Source organism: Oncorhynchus nerka, linkage group LG28, assembly GCF_034236695.1.
Source record: "Oncorhynchus nerka isolate Pitt River linkage group LG28, Oner_Uvic_2.0, whole genome shotgun sequence".
Taxonomy (NCBI): domain Eukaryota; kingdom Metazoa; phylum Chordata; class Actinopteri; order Salmoniformes; family Salmonidae; genus Oncorhynchus; species Oncorhynchus nerka.
In genome coordinates this window covers 3222498-3241370 of record NC_088423.1, presented here as the reverse complement: position 1 = coordinate 3241370, position 18873 = coordinate 3222498, and the positions used below count along the sequence as shown (strand labels likewise).

At 44.0% G+C, this 18873-nt stretch overlaps 1 protein-coding gene and 1 pseudogene across 1 annotated transcript in view; one reads left to right on the top strand and one right to left on the bottom strand.

Annotated features, from left to right (window-relative positions):
• The window catches only part of LOC115113806 (uncharacterized), a 29186-nt pseudogene extending 21439 nt beyond the window's left edge, over nucleotides 1-7747 (top strand).
• Nucleotides 7748-9255: 1508 nt separating this feature from the next.
• The window catches only part of LOC115112836 (lutropin-choriogonadotropic hormone receptor-like), a 28299-nt gene continuing 18681 nt past the window's right edge, over nucleotides 9256-18873 (bottom strand). The window contains exons 12-14 of the mRNA XM_029639831.2: nucleotides 18340-18451; nucleotides 11401-11658; nucleotides 9256-11081 (exon numbers count right to left, since the gene is read on the bottom strand). Of these exons, the coding sequence (XP_029495691.1) occupies nucleotides 10515-11081; nucleotides 11401-11658; nucleotides 18340-18451 (937 nt within the window). The 3' untranslated portion in view covers nucleotides 9256-10514. The remainder of the gene's footprint in view (nucleotides 11082-11400; nucleotides 11659-18339; nucleotides 18452-18873) is intronic.

Sequence of the window (18873 nt, the reverse complement as noted above, 5' to 3'; positions counted from 1 at the left end):
CCAGATGGTGAGGGTAGGTAACAACATCTCCACCTCGCTGATCCTCAACACTGGGGCCCCACAAGGGTGCATTCTGAGCCCTCTCCTGTACTCCCTGTTCACCCACGACTGCGTGGCCATGCACGCCTCCAACTCAATCATCAAGATTGCGGACGACACTACAGTGGTAGGCTTGATTACCAACAACGACGAGACGGCCTACAGGGAGGAGGTGAGGGCCCTCGGAGTGTGGTGTCAGGAAAATAACCTCACACTCAACGTCAACAAAACAAAGGAGATGATCGTAGACTTCAGGAAACAGTAGAGGGAGCACCCCCCTATGCACATCGATGGGACAGTAGTGGAGAGGGTAGTAAGTTTTAAGTTCCTCAGCATAGCCATCACGGACAAACTGAATTGGTCCACCCACACAGACAGCGTGGTGAAGAAGGTGCAGCAGCGCCTCTTCAACCTCAGGAGGCTGAAGAAATTTGGCTTGTCCTCAAAAGCACTTTCAAACTTGTACAGATGCACAATCGAGAGCATCCTGTCGGGCAGTATCACCGCCCACAACCGTAAGGCTCTCCAGAGGGTAGTGAGGTCTGCACAACGCATCACCGGGGGCAAACTACCTGCCCTCCAGGACACCTACACCACCCGATGTTACAGGGAGGCCATAAAGATCAAGGACAACAACCACCCGAGCCACTGCCTGTTCACCCTGCTATCATCCAGAAGACGAGGTCAGTACAGGTGCATCAAAGCGGGGACCAAGAGACTGAAAAACAGCTTCTATCTCAAGGCCATCAGACTGTTAAACAGCCATCACTAACATTGAGTGGCTGCTGCCAACATACTGACTCAACTCCAGCTCACTTTAATAATGTAAAAATTGATGTAAAAATATATCACTAGCCACTTTAATTTAACCTTTTGTGACTAGGGGGCAGTATTTTCATTTTTGGAAAAATAACGTTCCTGTAGTAAACAAGATATTTTGTCAGGACAAGATGCTAGAATATGCATATAATTGACAGCTTAGGATAGAAAACACTCTAAAGTTTCCAAAACTGTAAAAATATTGTCTGTGAGTATAACAGAACTGATGTTGCAGGCGAAAGCCTGAGAAAAATCCAAACAGGAAGGGACTCTTATTTAGAAGGCTCTGCGTTCCTATGTGTCCCTATTGAGCAGTGAATGAGATATCAACCAGATTCCTTTTTCTATGGCTTCCCTAATGTGTCTGGTGTCACAATACATCGTTTCAGGCTTTTATTTTGAAAAATGAGCCTGTACGTCAACATTGCGTCAGTGGTCAGCTGAAGTCTCAGAGTGTTTGGTGCGTAAAGGACAAATGCGGCCATTGTTTCTCTCTATCCTACTAAGAAGTCACCAGTCCCGGTTGATATATTATCGAATAGATATTTGAAAAACACCTTGAGGATTGATTCTAAACAATGTTTGCCATGTTTCTGTCGATATTATGGAGCTAATTTGGAATATTTTTTGGGCGTTTTCGTGACTGCAATTTCCGGGCGATTTCTCAGCCAAACGTGAAGAACAAGCGGAGCTATTTCGCCTACAAAAATAATATTTTTGGAAAAAAGGAACATTGGCTATCTAACTGGGAGTCTCGTGAGTGAAAACATCCGAAGCTCATCAAAGGTAAACGATTTAATTTGATTGCTTTTCTGATTTCCGTGACCAAGTTACCTGCTGCTAGTTGGACAAAATGCTATGCTAGGCTATCGATAAACTTACACAAATGCTTGTCTAGCTTTGGCTGTAAAGCATATTTTGAAAATCTGAGATGACCGGGTGATTAACAAAAGGCTAAGCTGTGTCTCAATATATTTCACTTTTGATTTTCATGAATAGGAATATTTTCTAGGAATATTTATGTCCGTTGCGTTATGCTAATTAGTGTCAGTCGACGATTACGCTCCCTCATGCGGGATGGGGAGTCACTAGAGGTTTTAAACAATGCCACTTATTATATAATGTTTACATGCCCTACATTACTCATCTCATATGTATATACTGTACTCGATACCATCTACTGCATCTTGCCTGTGCCTTTCTGTACCATCACTCATTCATATATCTTTATGTCCATATTCTTCATACCTTTACACTTGTGTGTATAAGGTAGTTGTAAAATTGTTAGGTTAGATTACTCTGTTATTACTGCATTGTCGAAACTAGAAGCACAAGCATTTCGCTACACTCGCATTAACATCTGCTAACCATGTGTATGCGATAAATAAAATTAGATTTATTTGATTTGGCTATGGATACACATTTCTAGAATGGATCCTTTTACTTATCGATTCCTCTCCTCTGCCTCCTTAAGGCCAGCTTTATAAGGTCAATGTCCCAGTGATGGTGACCCAGACTCAAGCCAGTCATCGCCATCTCTCCCAGGCCCAATCCAGGCAAGGGGTACCTGTAGTGGAGTGGAGAGATCCCAGCTCAGCTTCCCAACAGTCAGCCACAGTGGTCCCTTCTACTGTCCTAAAGACCATGGCCCTTCCGAAGACTGAACCCTTTTCCCCACAGCCTGTGGCTCCTCCCAGAGCGGATCCTCAGACCACAGAGCAGAGGAGCCTGATTCCTCCGGTCCAGGTGAATCACCATCTTGATGTTTTTATTGTAGCACTTTGGGTTTTTCAAATGTGTTTTACAAAAAAATAATGTATTTTTCCCCAGCCACCTAATGAGAAGCCTTTGCTACCCCAACCTGTGGTCCAGCCCCCAGTTCAGGAGAATAATCTTGTTCAGCAGCCACAGGTTCCTTCAGCTCAGGCAACCTTTTCTGGTCAGACTCCAGTGTCCTTCCAGCCCCCAGCCCAACTGCCATCTCACCCCCCAGAGAGCCCCTTCGACAGTGGTGATTTCAATCTGGATGGGATTGATTTTGACAGTCCACAGCCACTAGACATGAGCCTGTCCTCCGGCTCCGCCCACATGCCAAGCCTTCAGGTAAATAATTCCGCCATATCTTCTTCAAACAGTCAACCATCTCATGTTTTTACAGTGGCAAGACAGGGTACTGCTATATTTCAGAAGACATAGGCTTACTCACAAATGGCACCCTATTCCCTATATACTGCACTGCTTTTGATCATGGCCCATAGGGCGCTGGTCAAAAGTAGTGTACTATAAATATAGGGCAACGGGTTCCATTTGAAAACAAGAGACCTGAGCCAAGGTTCAACATACAGCTTATATAATCATGTTTGTTTTTACCCAGGTCAAGATGGAGACGACCCTGTCTGAAGGGTCAGGGTTTATGGGTCAGGGGTCAGAGTTTGAGGCCAGAGAGACGGTGAAACAGGAGGATCATGGAGGAGCGGTGGCTGATATGACAACCCACCTGGAGGGTCTACCTGTGGATTCTACCAAGGTAAGACAGGAGATGGGACTAAGGCCCAATCGCAAATCCAATCCCTAGAACCTTGTAGATTTGAGAGGATTTCATACTGTAGGTTTAATCAATCTGGTTAAACTCACCCCTAACCTGTCAGAGGGCTAGGTGGAGTGTTTGTCATATTGCTAACACCAGTCAAATTCTCTCAGATCTCCATAAGTATTTAGGGCATCTGGTCTCAATTGGTAGTTCATAACACTTCCTGTTCCGTCTTCCACAGCTGGAGATGGCCCTGTTGAAAGACTACAACTACAATGATGCTCTGGCAGACATCATCCAGCTGGACGGGCCTGCAGACAGCAGCTCTGAGGAGGTGGAGGAGTTGGAAGGAGGTGTGCAGCATTGTCAACAATAGTTATGCTAGGGAAGTGATTGCTTTGTTAGCTAACAATTGCTGCATCATTCTAATAGGCTGCGTTTACACAGGCAGTCCAATTCTGATATTTGATTCACATTTCACTGATTGGTCTTTTGACCAATCAGATCCATTCTGAACAAGATCTGAAAGCTGTGAAAAGAGCTGATGCGATTGGTCAAAAGAGCAGAATGGTCTGCCTGTGTAAACGCAGCCATAGATGAGTTGAACAAGCTAAGAGTGTGGTTACAGGTGCGATGGGAGAAAATGAGTTCCTAGGAATGATGACTGTGGAGGCTCTCCAGGCCCTACAGGAGGTAGATGGCAGCAGTGATGATGGCATCTCCAGCTCCAGTGGTGACAGTGTGGGGATGGATGAAATCACAGTGGAAGAGGTAAGAAATGGTTATTGAGGAAAAGATGCATCCTGTCCTTTTTGTTTTTCAAAATGACTATTTGGGTCTGGTTACCTGGACACAGATCAAGCCTGGGCCTGTCTGGTTACCTGGACACAGATCAAGCCCGGGCCTGTCTGGTTACCTGGACACAGATCAAGCCCGGGCCTGTCTGGTTACCTGGACACAGATCAAGCCCGGGCCTGTCTGGTTACCTGGACACAGATCAAGCCCGGGCCTGTCTGGTTACCTGGACACAGATCAAGCCCGGGCCTGTCTGGTTACCTGGACACAGATCAAGCCCGGGCCTGTCTGGTTACCTGGACACAGATCAAGCCCAATGCTGTCTGGTTACCTGGACACAGATCAAGCCCAATGCTGTCTGGTTACCTGGACACGGATCAAGCCCGGGCCTGTCTGGTTACCTGGACACAGATCAAGCCCAGTGCTGTCTGGTTACCTGGACACAGATCAAGCCCAGTGCTGTCTGGTTACCTGGACACGGATCAAGCCCAGTGCTGTCTGGTTACCTGGACACAGATCAAGCCCAGTGCTGTCTGGTTACCTGGACACAGATCAAGCCCAGTGCTGTCTGGTTACCTGGACACAGATCAAGCCCGGGCCTGTCTGGTTACCTGGACACAGATCAAGCCCAGTGCTGTCTGGTTACCTGGACACGGATCAAGCCCAGTGCTGCCTGGTTACCTGGACAAAGATCAAGCCCAGTGCTGTCTGGTTACCTGGACAAAGATCAAGCCCAGTGCTGTCTGGTTACCTGGACACAGATCAAGCCTGGGCCTGTCTGGTTACCTGGACACAGATCAAGCCTGGGCCTGGACAAACATGTATTTTAAATGGAGAATCTCCCGATGCTGCTGAACCTGTACCAAAATCTGTAGTTGGTGTTGTTGCATCATTTGACAATAATCACCTAATGGTATTTGGGTCCTGTTATGCCTTATTGGCATGAACAAAACCAGAGATTAACCTAGTTTAAGTCAGTGTGCTGGAGGAGGATGTGAAGTCTGTTGGATGTCTTTGACTGCTGAGTTTCTCTGACATGTTGACTGCCTCTGAATATGTTGACTCTGCCTCTGACGTTTGTATTTATTAGGGATCCCCATAGCAGCTACTCTTCCTGGGGTCCAAACATATTAAAATATGTTGACTGTGCCTCTGACACCTCACCACTATACAGAGCTGTCATTGACATCTGGGTTGAGGGTGTTTCAGATGGGGAATGCAAGGTTAAAACTATGTTCTGCTTGTTCTATAAATCAAAACAGCTAAATACCTTAGTAGACATTTTTATCCAAAGCCATAAAGTGTCTGCATTTGCAGTACTTGATCCCACAACCTTGGTGCTAATCATGAGCATCCAGTGTCCCATATAACTCTCTCCCTCCCCCCTCTTTATCTCTAACTATCGCTCGCTCGCTCACTCCCTCTCTCCCCCCCGCCTCTTTCACTGTCCTCCCTCTTTCTGTCCTCATCTTTCTGTCCCCTTTTTCTTTCTCCCTCCCTGATAGGATCCTTTAAACTCTGGGGATGACGTGAGTGAGCAGGACATTCCTGATCTCTTTGACACTGACAATGTGATAGTGTGTCAGTATGATAAGGTATGCTTCAGCTTCCTAGTGTGTCAGTATGATAAGGTATGCTTCAGCTTCCTAGTGTGTCAGTATGATAAGGTATGCTTCAGCTTCCTAGTGTGTCAGTATGATAAGGTATGCTTCAGCTTCCTAGTGTGTCAGTATGATAAGGTATGCTTCAGCTTCCTAGTGTGTCAGTATGATAAGGTATGCTTCAGCTTCCTAGTAAGGTGTCAGCTTCCTAGTGTGTCAGTATGATAAGGTATGCTTCAGCTTCCTAGTGTGTCAGTATGATAAGGTATGCTTCAGCTTCCTAGTGTGTCAGTATGATAAGGTATGCTTCAGCTTCCTAGTGTGTCAGTATGATAAGGTATGCTTTAGCTTCCTAGTGTGTCAGTATGATAAGGTATGCTTCAGCTTCCTAGTGTGTCAGTATGATAAGGTATGCTTCAGCTTCCTAGTGTGTCAGTATGATAAGGTATGCTTTAGCTTCCTAGTGTTGTAAATACGGTATGCTTCAGCTTCCTAGTGTGTCAGTATGATAAGGTATGCTTTAGCTTCCTAGTGTTGTAAATAGAGTATGCCTCAGCTTCCTAGTGGTGTAGATAAAACATCCTCGTCCTTTATCTTTCATATTGATGGTGGGTGTAACATATATTGATTAAACAATATATAGATAGAATACAAGCATTGATTTCTGAACCTTTGATTTCTAATGACTTCCTGGTAAAAACAGATTTCGAATAACTGTGTATAGTGTGTATGACACACACACACACTACCGTTCAAAAGTTTGGGAAATGAAGGCTTTTCCATGGGAGAAATTGCCAAGAAACTTAAGATCTCGTACAACCCTGTGTACTATTCCCTTCACAGAACTGTGCAAACTGGCTCTGACCAGAATAGAAAGAGGAGTGGGAGGCCCCGGTGCACAACTGAGCAAGAGGACAAGTACATTAGAGTGGCTAGTTTGAGAAACAGACACCTCACAAGTCCTCAACTAGCAGTTTCATTAAATAGTACCCCCAAAACAGTGAAGAGGCAACTCTGGGATGCTGGCCTTCTAGGCAGAGTTCCTCTGTCCAGTGTCTGTGTTCTTTTGCCATCTTAATCTTTTATTTTTATTGGCCAGTCTGAGATATGGCTTTTTCGTTGCAACTCTGCCGAGAAGGCCAGCAGTCTGGAGTCGCATCTTCACTGTTGACGTTGAGACTGGTGTTTTGCGGGTACTATTTGAAGGGAGTAGTACACAGCATTGTACGAGATCTTCAGTTATATATATATATATATTTTCATAGTTTGTTATACTTTCAAGATGATTGATTGATCAATGTCCATGCTTTCTAATGACTGTATAGTAATGATGTGTGTTTGTTACCACTTCAGATTCACCGCAGTAAGAACCGGTGGAAGTTCTATCTGAAGGATGGGGTGATGTGTTCTGGAGGAAAGGACTATGTCTTCTCTAAGGCTGTCGGCGAGGCAGAGTGGTGACTGGGTTTCTGTTATGTTCCAATGTCCATACGAGAATAGTTCAGAGGCGAAGAGGGGTTTCGTACAATACCTCTTGGGATGCAATGGTAGTACATTCTAAGTAGCATGCTAGTGTGAATATTGGAACAGAACCTTGGTCTGTATTTCACCCATGTGGATACAGCCTTGACTTAGTCTTAAATGTGTCCAACGAGGCGCATAAAACATGAATATATTGAGAGAATAATATCATTTGAAGTTAATGTGGAAAACCACAGTTGTTCAGTGAGCTAGAACATACAATCTATGCAGGTTTCTAATCTGAAGAAAAATGTCTGGACGAGTAATGTGTCCGTCCCACACGGCAACCTGTTCCCTATATAGTGCACTACTCTTCACCAGCCACCACAGTGCACAAAGGGCTTTTTGAGTTGTTAATTTTGTTTATGTAACTATTTATTTATATTTTTGTATTTGTTGTGTAATGCCATTAAAGGAGCACTGAGCACTAAGTTGGTCCAAACGCAGAGCTTAGTCATTTTTAATGGTGCTCTCTTTATTGTTTATATGTACCAAATCCATTCATGGTATGGTTGCCTGGACTGCAATGTCAATTCAAATACCTTATTCTGTTTTCACTGACAATGAAATATAAGCATTAATATGAACCCTGCTGCTGTTTAGTTTTTGAAGGTGAATGTACATATAGACTAGGAAAAATGTCACTTCATAGCTATTTTTCCATCCAATTAGCAACAGATTTTCATGGGTAGATTCAAAAAATCCTCTTTCTGAAATATGCATGTTTTCCCACCAATGTGGTGTCCAATTGGCCTAGCGTCGCCCGGGTTAGGGAGGGCTTGGTCGGTAGGGCTAGCTAAGGTGGCCAGGTGCACGGTGTTTCCTCCGGCGCATTGGTGCGGCTGGCTTCCGGGTTGGATGCGCGCTGTGTTAAGAAGCAGTGCGGCTTGGTTGGGTTGTGTATCGGAGGACGCATGACTTTCAACCTTCGTCTCTCCCGAGCCCGTACGGGAGTTGTAGCGATGAGACAAGATAGTAGCTACTACAACAATTGGATACCATGAAATTGGGGAGAAAAAGGGGTACAATTAAAAAAAAATAAAAAAAGATTGTTATTATATCCATATCTGCACATAAAAGCATTTCCACTGCTATTTCTTACATAATTAATTTTAGAGACTAAGATCCCACAATGTCCAACGAACAAATCTGTCTGCATTTAACATTTTTTACTGAAACTTCCTGTATCTTTGACAGCTGTTGTGATTTTATTTTTGATATATGGTATGACTAAGCACATTTCATTCTAGTTATGTGAGTGGTGTTCACAGGTTGGTATTCTGCTAAGGCCCTATTGGTCAGCATGTTCTCCAGTTAGTCGCCACTGACTTTTCTATAGTAAATGTTCCAGCACACAGAAACACCGCTGTGACTGTCCATGCTGCTCTGTTCGGGACGCTTTTCTGTTTTTGTAGAGTTTGGTTAGCGTAGCTAGCTACATTAGCTTATGAGGTGGAGCTCACATTTCACTCTTAGTGGAACACAAACACTCATTGGAAGAAACTTGCAGTAAGGAGAAACTCAAGGAATACTACTGAAACTCAACAGACATTGGGTATTATAGTTGGGCTGATTCTTGAATCCCATTATTGTGTCAGTAAAGGGAAAAGGTTATGGGAATTGGATGCTTTACATTATCTGTCCCAAATGCCACCTTATTCCTTATATAGTGCGCTATTGACTAGGGCCCTATACGGAATAGGTTGCCATTTGGGACATAGCCTGTCTTTGCATACAGGTTCATGTGATCAAAAATATTAGCTGCTCAGCTTACTTAATTGAAAGCCAAACAAAGTTTAGCAAATAGCAAAAAGTCAATTTCCAATAAAATTGAGATTGAGTCAATTCTGGTTAAATTGTCTATGCAACACACAGATTCTTGGGATAGGGCAGAGTCCATGGAGACATCAACTGGGTACAACACCAGGGAAACGCATCTCACACACAGAATTACAAAAATATAGTTTATTACAAGTTTCAATTAAACATAAGGGAAATGCACGTGTTGACATTACTATAAGCTACCAATGCATCAGACTTAAGGTAAATACAAACTGGCCTTCCCCTTTAAAACATACGTAAATACAAACTGGCCTTCCCCTATAAAATGTACACATGCAAACTGACCTTCCCATTTAAAATGTACACAAATGCAAACTGGCCTTCCCCTATAAAATGTACACATATACAAAACGGGCCTTCCCCTTTAAAATGTACACAAGGAAAAATACAGTATTAGCAATGAAAAGGTTGTGCTATAACTTGTTGGGCTCCAATCTGCCACATCAAGTTACAAACAATGCACTTTACTTTTTACATTATTACGCTCAACAACAATACTCTAAAACACGTTCACGCCAAACCAGCATGGCAGCTTGGAGGCCGGCAGCAGCTCCTTCCCTGATATGGCCTGCCCAGAGAACTCCCATGTGCTTGTCTTTATTTTTTTTATTTAACCGTTATTTAACTAGGCAAGTCAGTTAAGAACAAATGCCTATTTACAATGATGTCATTTACAATGACGGGAAAGGGGGATACCAGTTGTACAACTAAATGCATTCAACTGAAATGTGTCTTCCGCATTTAACCCACCCCCTCAATCAGAGAGGTGCGGGGGGCTGCCATAATCGACAAGGGAGGGGCACAGATGCTCAATCACCTTGTTACAGCAGAGATTAAGGCTATGGCCACATTGAGGCGTGGCTTGTGCAAGCCAGAAAAGCTCATAGAGGCAGGAGCCTCTCTTATTTCTGTAGTGTGAGGCAGCTTAATGTACAGTACAACCCTTGGACAGGACGCTAGCCTATCACAGGGCCTGAAGAACGAGATGCATAAACAAGGATGAAATTGTATATGACGTACATCATTGCCCGATTTTTCTCATCAAAAGTTGAATTGAATGCTTTGTGTATTTTTGACAGACAATCTGTTGTCATTCATCTGGATAACGGATGACTCCCACTGAAAAACCATTGGCTCAATCTGGAATTTTCAGGGTTTGTTCTCTGCCCAGGCGTTGCTGACGCATGCCAGATCTTACAATGTCTGGATAGGCATTTTACGTATTAGCTAACCACATATGTTACAGCGATCTGTCAGTTGACGACACTGTCAATGAGGCACGCAGCCATTGGTTGATGCAACGTCTGAGCAGGGCCACGCGACCAAAATCTCAATGTGGCTGTACCCTTAGTTCTGACTGACTGAGACTAGTCACACACTCCACCTCCCTTGCTGAGGAAGCATCCCTGCATCTTGATGTGGTAGGCATAGAACCTGAAAGAGTGAGGCTTTCTGGGGGATGTAGACCTACCCTTAGGCGGTATAGTGTTTGTTGCCAGGTTCTGTGCCCTGTAGAACTCCGCTCTGGCATGGCAACAACTACAGCGACTCAACAATAGACACAAATCCTTCCGAAATGCTCGAGTAAATATGGTGTAGAGGAAGGGGTTACAGAGGGAGTTGATTGGGTAGAAGAGGACGAGGAGGATCTTGGAGTGGGAGATGGTGATGAGGGGCATGTGGAGACCCGCCGAGATGGCAAAGAAGGAGATGGGTGCCATGCAGAGGAAGTCGGTGAAGATGAGGATGGCCATGCGCTTGGCGATCCTGGCGTCGCCGTGGCGGGTTGCTAGGTCGGGGTTGTGGATGGACATGTAGATACGTACGTAGCAGCAGCAGATGATGAAGAAGGCAACGACGTTGAGGAGGAGGAGGGCTACAACATACACCTGAGAGGCTAGGGACTCGATGTCCATGGGCAGGCAGATCGACACCTGGAAGAAAATCAAATATAAATATATATAAAGTCCTTTTAACAACAGCAATTGTCATTGAGTTATTTTACAGCGAAAATTTAAAAAAGCTGAATTTTCATCTACTATATAACACCATGGTCGTTGTGTGTAAATGTAATGTTTGTAAACCTGGGCCTGTATTCAAAAAGCAGCCGAGTAGGATAGGATCAGTTCCTCGTCCTGGACTAAAGAGCAATGGAGATTGAAAGGGCTTTATAGTCCAGGACGAGGCTTCATCTGTGTCCGGGAAACCGGCCCTTTGTAAATATGGGCCCTAAACGTAAAACATTCTGCTGACCTTAGTGTAGCTGCTGACCCCCAGGATGGGAAGCAGAGCGGCCAATAGGGAGAAACCCCACCCTCCAGCCATCATGATCACCACATGCCTCAGCCGCAGCCTCTTGTTGATGTGCATGGCGTTGGTGATGGTGTGCCACCGCTCTAACGTTATCATGGTCAGCGTGTAGACAGATAGCTCGCTGGCGAACACCGTCAAGAACCCCGCCACGCCACAGCCCCCGCCCGTCTGCCAGTCCGTAGCGTGATTATAGTACTCCTACAATACAATACAACTGTATTATTGGTTATAGACTAGAACTCCTACAATACAATACAACTGTATTATTGGTTATAGACTAGAACTTCTACAATACAATACAACTGTATTATTGGTTATAGACTAGAACTTCTACAATACAATACAACTGTATTATTGGTTATAGACTAGAACTTCTACAATTCAACTGTATTATTGGTTATAGACTAGAACTCCTACAATACAATACAACTGTATTATTGGTTATAGACTAGAACTTCTACAATACAACTGTATTATTGGTTATAGACTAGAACTCATACAATACAATACAACTGTATTATTGGTTATAGACTAGAACTCCTACAATACAATACAACTGTATTATTGGTTATAGACTAGAACTTCTACAATACAACTGTATTATTGGTTATAGACTAGAACTCCTACAATACAATACAACTGTATTATTGGTTATAGACTAGAACTTCTACAATACAATACAACTGTATTATTGGTTATAGACTAGAACTTCTACAATACAACTGTATTATTGGTTATAGACTAGAACTCCTACAATACAACTGTATTATTGGTTATAGACTAGAACTTCTACAATACAATACAACTGTATTATTGGTTATAGACTAGAACTTCTACAATACAATACAACTGTATTATTGGTTATAGACTAGAACTCCTACAATACAACTGTATTATTGGTTATAGACTAGAACTTCTACAATACAACTGTATTATTGGTTATAGACTAGAACTTCTACAATACAACTGTATTATTGGTTATAGACTAGAACTTCTACAATACAATACAACTGTATTATTGGTTATAGACTAGAACTTCTACAATACAACTGTATTATTGGTTATAGACTAGAACTCCTACAATACAACTGTATTATTGGTTATAGACTAGAACTCCTACAATACAATACAACTGTAGTATTGGTTATAGACTAGAACTTCTACAATACAGTACAACTGTATTATTGGTTATAGACTAGAACTTCTACAATACAGTACAACTGTATTATTGGTTACAGACTAGAACTTATACAATACAATACAACTGTATTATTGGTTATAGACTAGAACTTCTACAATACAGTACAACTGTGTTATTGGTTATAGACTAGAACGTATACAATACAACTATTATTGGTTATAGACTAGAACTCCTACAATACAACTATATTATTGGTTATAGACTAGAACTCCTACAATACAACTATATTATTGGTTATAGACTAGAACTCCTACAATACAACTATATTATTGGTTATAGACTAGAACTCCTACAATACAACTATATTATTGGTTATAGACTAGAACTCCTACAATACAAAACAACTGTATTATTGGTTATAGACTAGAACTTCTGCAATACAACTGTATTATTGGTTATAGACTAGAACTTCTACAATACAGTACAACTGTATTATTGGTTATAGACTAGAACTCCTACAATACAATACAACTGTATTGTTGGTTATAGACTAGAACTCCTACCATAAAATACAACGTTAGTGTCCAAATCGGAAAGAGTCATTACAGAAATACACTGAACTAAAATATAAACGCAACAATTTCAAAGACTTACAGGTCATATAAGGAAATCAATCAATTGAAATGAATTCATTGGGCCCTAATCTATGGAGTTCATGTGGCTGGGAATACAAATATGCATCTGTTGGTCACAAATACCTTAAAAGTAGGGGCGTGGATCAGAAAACCAATCGGTATCTGGTGTAACCACCATTTGCCTCATGCAGCGCGACATATCTCCTTCACATTGAGTTGATCAGGCTGTAAAACAAGAAGCTCCCACGCTCAGGTCTGTTTAACGCTGGTCCGATCAATCTGATTCCACGCTTCAAGAATGCTTCGATCACATGGATTGGGATATGTTCCGCATTGCGTCCAACAACAACATTGACGAATACGCCGATTCGGTGAGTGAGTTCATTAGAAAGTGCATCGACGATGTCGTACCCACAGCAACTATTAAAACATTCCCAAACCAGAAACTGGATTGATGGCAGCATTCGCGCGAAACTGAAAGCGTGAACCACTGCTTTTAACCAGGGCAAGGTGACCGGAAACATGACCGAATACAAACAGTGTGGCTATTCCCTCCGCAAGGCAATCAAACAAGCAAAGCGTCAGTCAGTATAGAGACAAAGTAGAGTTGCAATTCAACGGATCAGACACAAGAGGTATGTGGCAGGATGTCTTACTCCCAGACAGACTAAATAACTTCTTTGCTCGCTTTGAGGACAATACAGTTCCATTGACAAGGCCAAAACCTGCGGACTCTCCTTCACTGCAGCCGACGTGAGTAAAACATTTAAACGTGTTAACCCTCGCAAGGCTGTAGGCCCAGACGGCATCCCCAGCTGCGTCCTCAGAGCATGCGCAGACCAGCTGGCCGGTGTGTTTACGGACATATTCAATCAATCCTTATCCTAGTCTGCTGTTCTCACATGCTTCAAGAGGGCCACCGTTGTTCCTGTTCCCAAGAAAGCTAAGGTAACTGAGCTAAACGACCCTGGGTCTCGACCCCGCCCTGTGCAACTGGGTACTGGACTTCCTGACGGGCCGCCCCCAGGTGGTGAGGGTAGGTAACAACATCTCCACCCCGCTGATCCTCAACACTGAGGCCCCCCAAGGGTGAGTTCTGAGCCCTCTCCTGTACTCCCTGTTCACCCACGACTGCGTGGCCATCAAGTTTGCGGACGACACTACAGTGGTAGGCTTGATTACCAACAACGACGAGACGGCCTACAGGGAGGAGGTGAGGCCCTCGGAGTGTGGTGTCAGGAAAGTAACCTCACACTCAACGTCAACAAAACAAAGGACATGATTGTGGACTTCAGGAAACAGCAGAGGGAGCACCCCCCTATCCACATCGATGGGACAGTAGTGGAGAGGGTAGTAAGTTTTAAGTTCCCGACGTACACATCACGGACAAACTGAATTGGTCCACCCACACAGACAGCATTGTGAAGAAGGTGCAGCAGCGCCTCTTCAACCTCAGGAGGCTGAAGAAATTCGGCTTGTCACCAATAGCACTCACAAACTTCTACAGATGCACAATCGAGAGCATCCTGTCGGGCTGTATCACCGCCTGGTACGGCAACTGCTCCGCCCACAACCGTAAGGCTCTCCAGAGCGTAGTGAGGTCTGCACAACGCATCACCGGGGGCAAACTACCTGCCCTCCAGGACACCTACACCACCCGATGTTACAGGGAGGCCATAAAGATCAAGGACAACAACCACCCGAGCCACTGCCTGTTCACCCCGCTATCATCCAGAAGGCGAGGTCAGTACAGGTGCATCAAAGCTGGGACCGAGAGACTGAAAAACAGCTTCTATCTCAAGGCCATCAGACTGTTAAACAGCCACCACTAACATTGAGTGGCTGCTGCCAACATACTGATTCAACTCCAGCTCACTTTAATAATGGAAATTGATGTAAAAAATGTATCACTAGCCACTTTAAACAATGCCACTTAATATAATGTTTACATACCCTACATTACTCATCTCATGTGTATATATATATATACTGTACTCTCTTTAAACTATGCCTGTAACGGGCCGTTGTCGGTGGAAGAAGGTGAGGACCAATGCGCAGCGTTGTACGTGTTCATCTTTTTAATAAAGTAAACTGAACACTGAATAACAAAACAACAAAGAAACAACCGGAACAGTTCTGTCTGGTGTAGACACACAAAGACTGAAAACAAACACCCACGCAACACAGGTGGAAAAAGGCTACCTAAGTATGATTCTCAATCAGAGACAACCAACGACACCTGCCTCCGATTGAGAACCATACCAGGCCAAACTCAAAAACCAACATAGAAAAACGAACATAGACAACCCACCCAACTCACGCCCTGACCATACTAAAACAAAGACCTAAATAAAAGAACTAAGGTCAGAACGTGACAATGGCACTTTTATATTTACATACCCTACATTACTCATCTCATGTATGTACTGTACTCGATACCATCTACTGCATCTTGCCTATGCCGTTCTGTACCATCATTCATTCATATATCTTTATGTACATATTCTTTATCCCTTTTACACTTGTGTGTATAAGGTAGTAGTTGTGGAATTGTTAGGTTAGATTACTCGTTGGTTATTACTGCATTGTCGGAACTAGAAGCACAAGCATTTCGCTACACTCGCATTAACATCTGCTAACCATGTGTATGTGACAATTCAAATTTGATTTTGATTTGATTCAATGGCTGTGCGAAGTTGCTGGATATTGGTGGGAACTGGAACATGCTGTCATACACATCAATCCAGAGCGTCCCAAATATTGTCAATGAGTGACATGTCTGGTGGTGAGAATGTAGGCCATGGAAGAACTGGGAAATGTTTTTAGCTTCCAGGAATTGTGTACAGATCCTTGCGACATGGGGCCGTGCATTATCATGTTGAAACATGAGGTGATGGCGGCGGGTGAATGGCATGACAATGGGCCTCTGGATCTCATCACTCGTCTCTGTGCATTCAAATTGCCATCGGTAAAATGCAATTAAATTGTGTTCGCTGTCCGTAGCTTATGCCTAGCCATACCATAACCCCAACGGCACCATGGGGCACTCTGTTCACAACATTGATATCAGCAAACCGCCAGCCCACACGACACCATACACGCTTTCTGCCATTTGCCCAGTACAGCTGCAACCGTGAATCATCCGTGAAGAGCACTTCTCTAGCGTGCCAGTGGCCATCAAAGGTGAGCATTTTCCCACTGAAGTCTGTTATGACGCCGAACTGCAGTCAGGTCCCACCCAACTCTGATGAAACTGTGGGTTAGCATAACCAAAGAATTTCTGCACAAACTCTCAGAAACCGTCTTAGGGAAGCTCATCTGTGTGTTCATCGTCCTCACCAGAAATTCTTTGGTTATGCTAACCCACAGTTTCATCAGCTGTCTGGGTGGCTGGTCTCATGAAACACACTTTATGTTGTGTAGATATACACTGCTCAAAAAAATAAAGGGAACACTAAAATAACACATCCTAGACCTGAATGAATGAAATATTCTTATTAAATACTTTTTTCTTTACATAGTTGAATGTGCTGACAACAAAATCACACAAAAATGATCAATGGAAATCAAATTTATCAACCCATGGAGGTCTGGATTTGGAGTCACACTCAAAATTAAAGTGGAAAACCACACTACAGGCTGATCCAACTTTGATGTAATGTCCTTAAAACAAGTCAAAATGAGGCTCAGTAGTGTGTGTGACCACCCTACAACGCCTGGGCATGCTCCTGATGAGGTGGCGGATGGTCTCCTGAGGGATCTCCTCCCAGACCTGGACTAAAGCACCCGCAAACTCCTGGACAGTCTGTGGTGCAACGTGGCGTTGGTGGATGGAGCGAGACATGATGTCCCAGATGTGCTCAATTGGATTCAGGTCTGGGGAATGGGCGGGCCAGTCCACAGCATCAATGCCTTCCTCTTGCAGGAACTGCTGACACACTCCAGCCACATGAGGTCTAGCATGGTCTTGCATTAGGAGGAACCCAGGGCCAACCGCACCAGCACATGGTCTCACAAGGGGTCTGAGGATCTCATCTCGGTACCTAATGGCAGTCAGGCTACCTCTGGCGAGCACATGGAGGGCTGTGCGGCCCGCCAAAGAAATGCCACCCCACACCATGACTGACCCACCGCCAAACCGGTCATGCTGGAGGATGTTGCAGGCAGCAGAACGTTCTCCACGGCGTCTCCAGACTGTCATGTCTGTCACATGTGCTCAGTGTGAACCTGCTTTCATCTGTGAAGAGCACAGGGCACCAGTGGCGAATTTGCCAATCTTGGTGTTCTCTGGCAAATGCCAAACGTCCTACACGGTGTTGGGCTGTAAGCACAACCCCCACCTGTGGACGTCGGGCCCTCATACCACCCTCATGGAGTCTGTTTCTGACCGTTTGAGCAGACACATGCACATTTGTGGCCTGCTGGAGGTCATTTTGCAGGGCTCTGGCAGTGCTCCTCCTGCTCCTCCTTGCACAAAGGTGGAGGTAGCGGTCCTGCTGCTGGGTTGTTGCCCTCCTACAGCCTCCTCCACGTCTCCTGATTTACTGGCCTGTCTCCTATTCGCGCCTCCATGCTCTGGACACTACGCTGACAGACACAGCAAACCTTCTTGCCACAGCTCGCATTGATGTTCCATCCTGGATGAGCTGCACCTGAGCCACTTGTGTGGGTTGTAGACTTCGTCTCATGCTACCACTAGAGTGAAAGCACCGCCAGCATTCAAAAGTGACCAAAACATCAGCCAGGAAGCATAGGAACTGAGAAGTGGTCTATGATCCCCACCTGCAGAACCACTCCTTTATTGGGGGTGTCTTGCTAATTGCCTATAATTTCCATCTGTTGTCTATTCCATTTGCACAACAGCATGTGCAATTTATTGTCAATCAGTGTTGCTTCCTAAGTGGACAGTTTGATTTCACAGAAGTGTGATTGACTTGGAGTTTCATTGTGTTGTTTAAGTGTTCCCTTTATTTTTTTGAGCAGTGTATTTTTCTACAGTGTATAAACATTGGAAAGCAAGCATCACAGGGTCAGCCAGAGTGCAGCCCCTCTGGAGCAGTTTAGGAGTTGTGGTGGTAGGTGGTTGGACTACCACTACCGTACCTTGCGGGAGTGGTAGTCCATGGCTGCAATGAGGAGGAGGTAGAGCCCCATGCAGAGATCTGCGAAGGCCAGGTTACACATCAGGAACTGGGAGACATTAAGCTTCTGGTGACTGGTGAGGAGAATGATCAAAAATGTTAAAAAGATCAGCAATCACTTGAATATATTTAGCAATTGAAACATTGTTTTAATGATACTGTTTTAATTATTTTTTCACCTTTATTTAACCATGTTGTTTTAATTATATTTATCTTATTTAATTAAGCAACATGTCTTAGTAAACCACACACTGTAATGTGGATAAGAGGTGAGCATGTTCTTTCCCATAGAATTAAATAGATTAAATTGATCCCTTACTAAGATGGCTGCCATTATCCCCACACTCTAAAGCTATGTGGGTCTATGCCAGCCAGTCTTGTGTATTATACATCTCGATGTTCTCTCTCTCTACCTGGGTTGTGACTAGACGGAATACAACTTCAGCTTCAACTAACCTTAAGCCTTTTCCTAACCTTAACCTAATTATCCTAACCT